Source organism: Sinocyclocheilus grahami, unplaced genomic scaffold (genome assembly GCF_001515645.1).
Source record: "Sinocyclocheilus grahami isolate Dianchi unplaced genomic scaffold, SAMN03320097.WGS_v1.1 scaffold172.1, whole genome shotgun sequence".
Taxonomy (NCBI): Eukaryota; Metazoa; Chordata; class Actinopteri; order Cypriniformes; family Cyprinidae; genus Sinocyclocheilus; species Sinocyclocheilus grahami.
In genome coordinates this window covers 474,253-476,846 of record NW_015505351.1, presented here as the reverse complement: position 1 = coordinate 476,846, position 2,594 = coordinate 474,253, and the positions used below count along the sequence as shown (strand labels likewise).

General features: G+C 34.0%; 1 protein-coding gene across 1 annotated transcript in view; it reads left to right on the top strand.

The window, feature by feature from the left end:
- The first annotated feature begins 64 nt into the window (after window positions 1–64).
- The window catches only part of LOC107593507 (monocarboxylate transporter 9), a 5,002-nt gene continuing 2,472 nt past the window's right edge, over window positions 65–2,594 (top strand). The window contains 4 exon segments of the mRNA XM_016283244.1: window positions 65–92; window positions 222–365; window positions 1,049–1,144; window positions 2,269–2,594. The exon segment at window positions 2,269–2,594 is cut by the window's right edge and continues 5 nt beyond it. Of these exon segments, the coding sequence (XP_016138730.1) occupies window positions 65–92; window positions 222–365; window positions 1,049–1,144; window positions 2,269–2,594 (594 nt within the window).

Genomic DNA, 2,594 nt, shown 5'->3' with positions numbered 1-2,594 from the left:
TTTCGTCGGTCCTCCGACGTGACGTTGAGAGTGACCGACTGAAAGAGAACTCGCGTTACTTGTAATGAGTTACTACCCCCAACACTGTCCATGTCAGTAGTAAAAGAAAATATGTTCTATGCCTCGGCTTACAGCTGATAATTTTAAGCAGCTGTTGATTTGAATTCTATTTCGAGTTTCCCCATTCTCTAACAGGATGATGTATTCTTCCTTTTGCACAGGTCCCATCTGCAGTGCTTGTGTTGTGAACTTCGGGGCCAGACCTGTGACCATCTTCAGTGGGGTCATGGTCTCTGGAGGACTTATGCTTAGCGCTTTTGCACCCAATGTTCAGTTTCTCATATTTTCCTATGGGATTGTTGTTGGTGAGCATCTCACATTTCCTCTTAGAAAGATTCATTTTTCTAAATTGGGTCATTGCGCCACCTGTGTGTAAATGGTGGTTGATTGATTTGTGTTTTTCAGAAGCTGATGGTCGATATAATGGCAAATTATACAGAAAATTGCTCAAATTATTAGAAATTGACTGATACTGTTTTTTTTTAAACTAATGCAATGACAATTATTTGTATGTTTATATAACCGACATGCATAATTGATAATTATTTAATGTTTTACGCTATTTATATAGCATGTTTTTAATGACAACAAAAGCAGCAGTAAGAATGATAATAACAAGGCAAAATAAATTAATTAGCATCAAGCTTGAACTACACGTCAAGCATTTATATAACATATTACAAAACTGAGTAAGGAAAAATAAAACCGATTATCAGTCGATTTCTAAAAACCTAGTTTCACAGGTTTGCTCAAAATTCACTAAAACATTAAAGGTTCTGCAAATTTATCAGCATATTAAAACCTATAACATATTAACTTAATCTGTAGTTTAGCGGGGTATTTATAATTTGAGGATAGTCTTGTGCTTAAGCTCCCTCCTAAATCTGTTTACCTTCATTATATTTGCTTATATGATTATAATAAATATTTTATGAGCAGGTGAACCTTTTTGCTGACTTCTTTTTAACTACATACTTTTATTGTACAGGACTAGGCTGTGGACTTGTTTATGCTGCTACTGTAACCATCACATGCCAGTATTTTGACAAGAGACGCGGTCTTGCTCTTGGCATCATTACAACAGGTAAATATATGATTAGTCAAAAATAATAAACTACCAGTCAAATGTTTGGACATGCAGGCTTAATTTACATTTATTTATTTATGAGAAGAAAAAACAGGCAACATGTATGGAGCATATGTGAATTCCAATACTGTTTAAAAGCAAGTAAAAATAAATAAATAATGAGTTTAAGTTTTCATAACTAATTTGAAATGCCGATCTAAAAGACAGATCTAAAAGCAAAATTATAAATATAGTTATTTATTTAAATGGATGCCATATTTAAGCCATATAGCCATATTAAAGCTGCATGATTTAAGGATAGAATAGCAATTTTTCTGATACATTTTTTTATATATTGTTCATAATACACTTGCTTGTAGGGCTGTACTATTTGGCCAAACATTTTTTGAATATATATCAACATGGCTGTAAGATGATAATAATTATTATTATTATTTCTAATTATTATTACTAAATAATAATTATCATTATTAATATAAAATATAAAAATGACTAAATAAAACAAAATAAAATAATGATTAAAATTATCTTTCACTGTAATATATATATATATACCTGTATATATATATAAACAATTGTTTTATTTTACATTACAACTGTAAAATGTCAATACTAATAGTTATTAATATTAGATTCACATATAAATATAATATAATTAAAGGGTAAGAGTTTGAAATAACCATCAAACCTTTATTTTGACTACAGGGCATTGATTGACATGCACTTTTTATTACAAGTATGGGAAAATGGTTGGAAGTTGGAGCATATATTGTTCCCAAATACATGTTAAAGTGACCCAAACTCTCGAGTAGATGCAGAGATGGAGTTTGTGTGGAACAACATTTACTGCAAACCAAGCCACTCTGAGATGCTAAAAACACTGGAGGATAATGAGCTGCTCACGTGTAACGACACAGTGCTGCGCTTCACTCTGAAACATGCAGGCCATATATTTATTCAATAAAATTGCAGCCTTTGTGATTTAGTAATCACACTAAGCCATAGGACAATTTCGGTTTTATTTTGCTTAATCATGCAGCCCTACAACTACTAACATTGATATTCCATAAAACTAAAACAATTCAATCCCAATATTATTTAACCATCACATTTTTTTTCAGGTACGAGTATTGGAGGTTTTCTTTACGCTACTGTGCAGAACGAGTTCATTGCACTCTTTGGACTCGACGGCTGTCTTTTGCTTATTGGCTGCTTTGCACTAAACATCATCGCCTGTGCTGGACTCATGAGACCGCTGCACCTGCCAGCCTACTACCTGAAACAGAGAGCAGCTCTGGCCGGGAAGGCCGATGAGAAGGTTCTGGAAAAGGCCCCTGTCGTGGAGGACCCAATCAAGAAAAATGAGTCCGTCAACGTACTAATCACAGGGGAGACGAAAGAGCCTCCACCGTATGAGAAGAGCCTCCTGAGCTACGCGGCGTTGGTG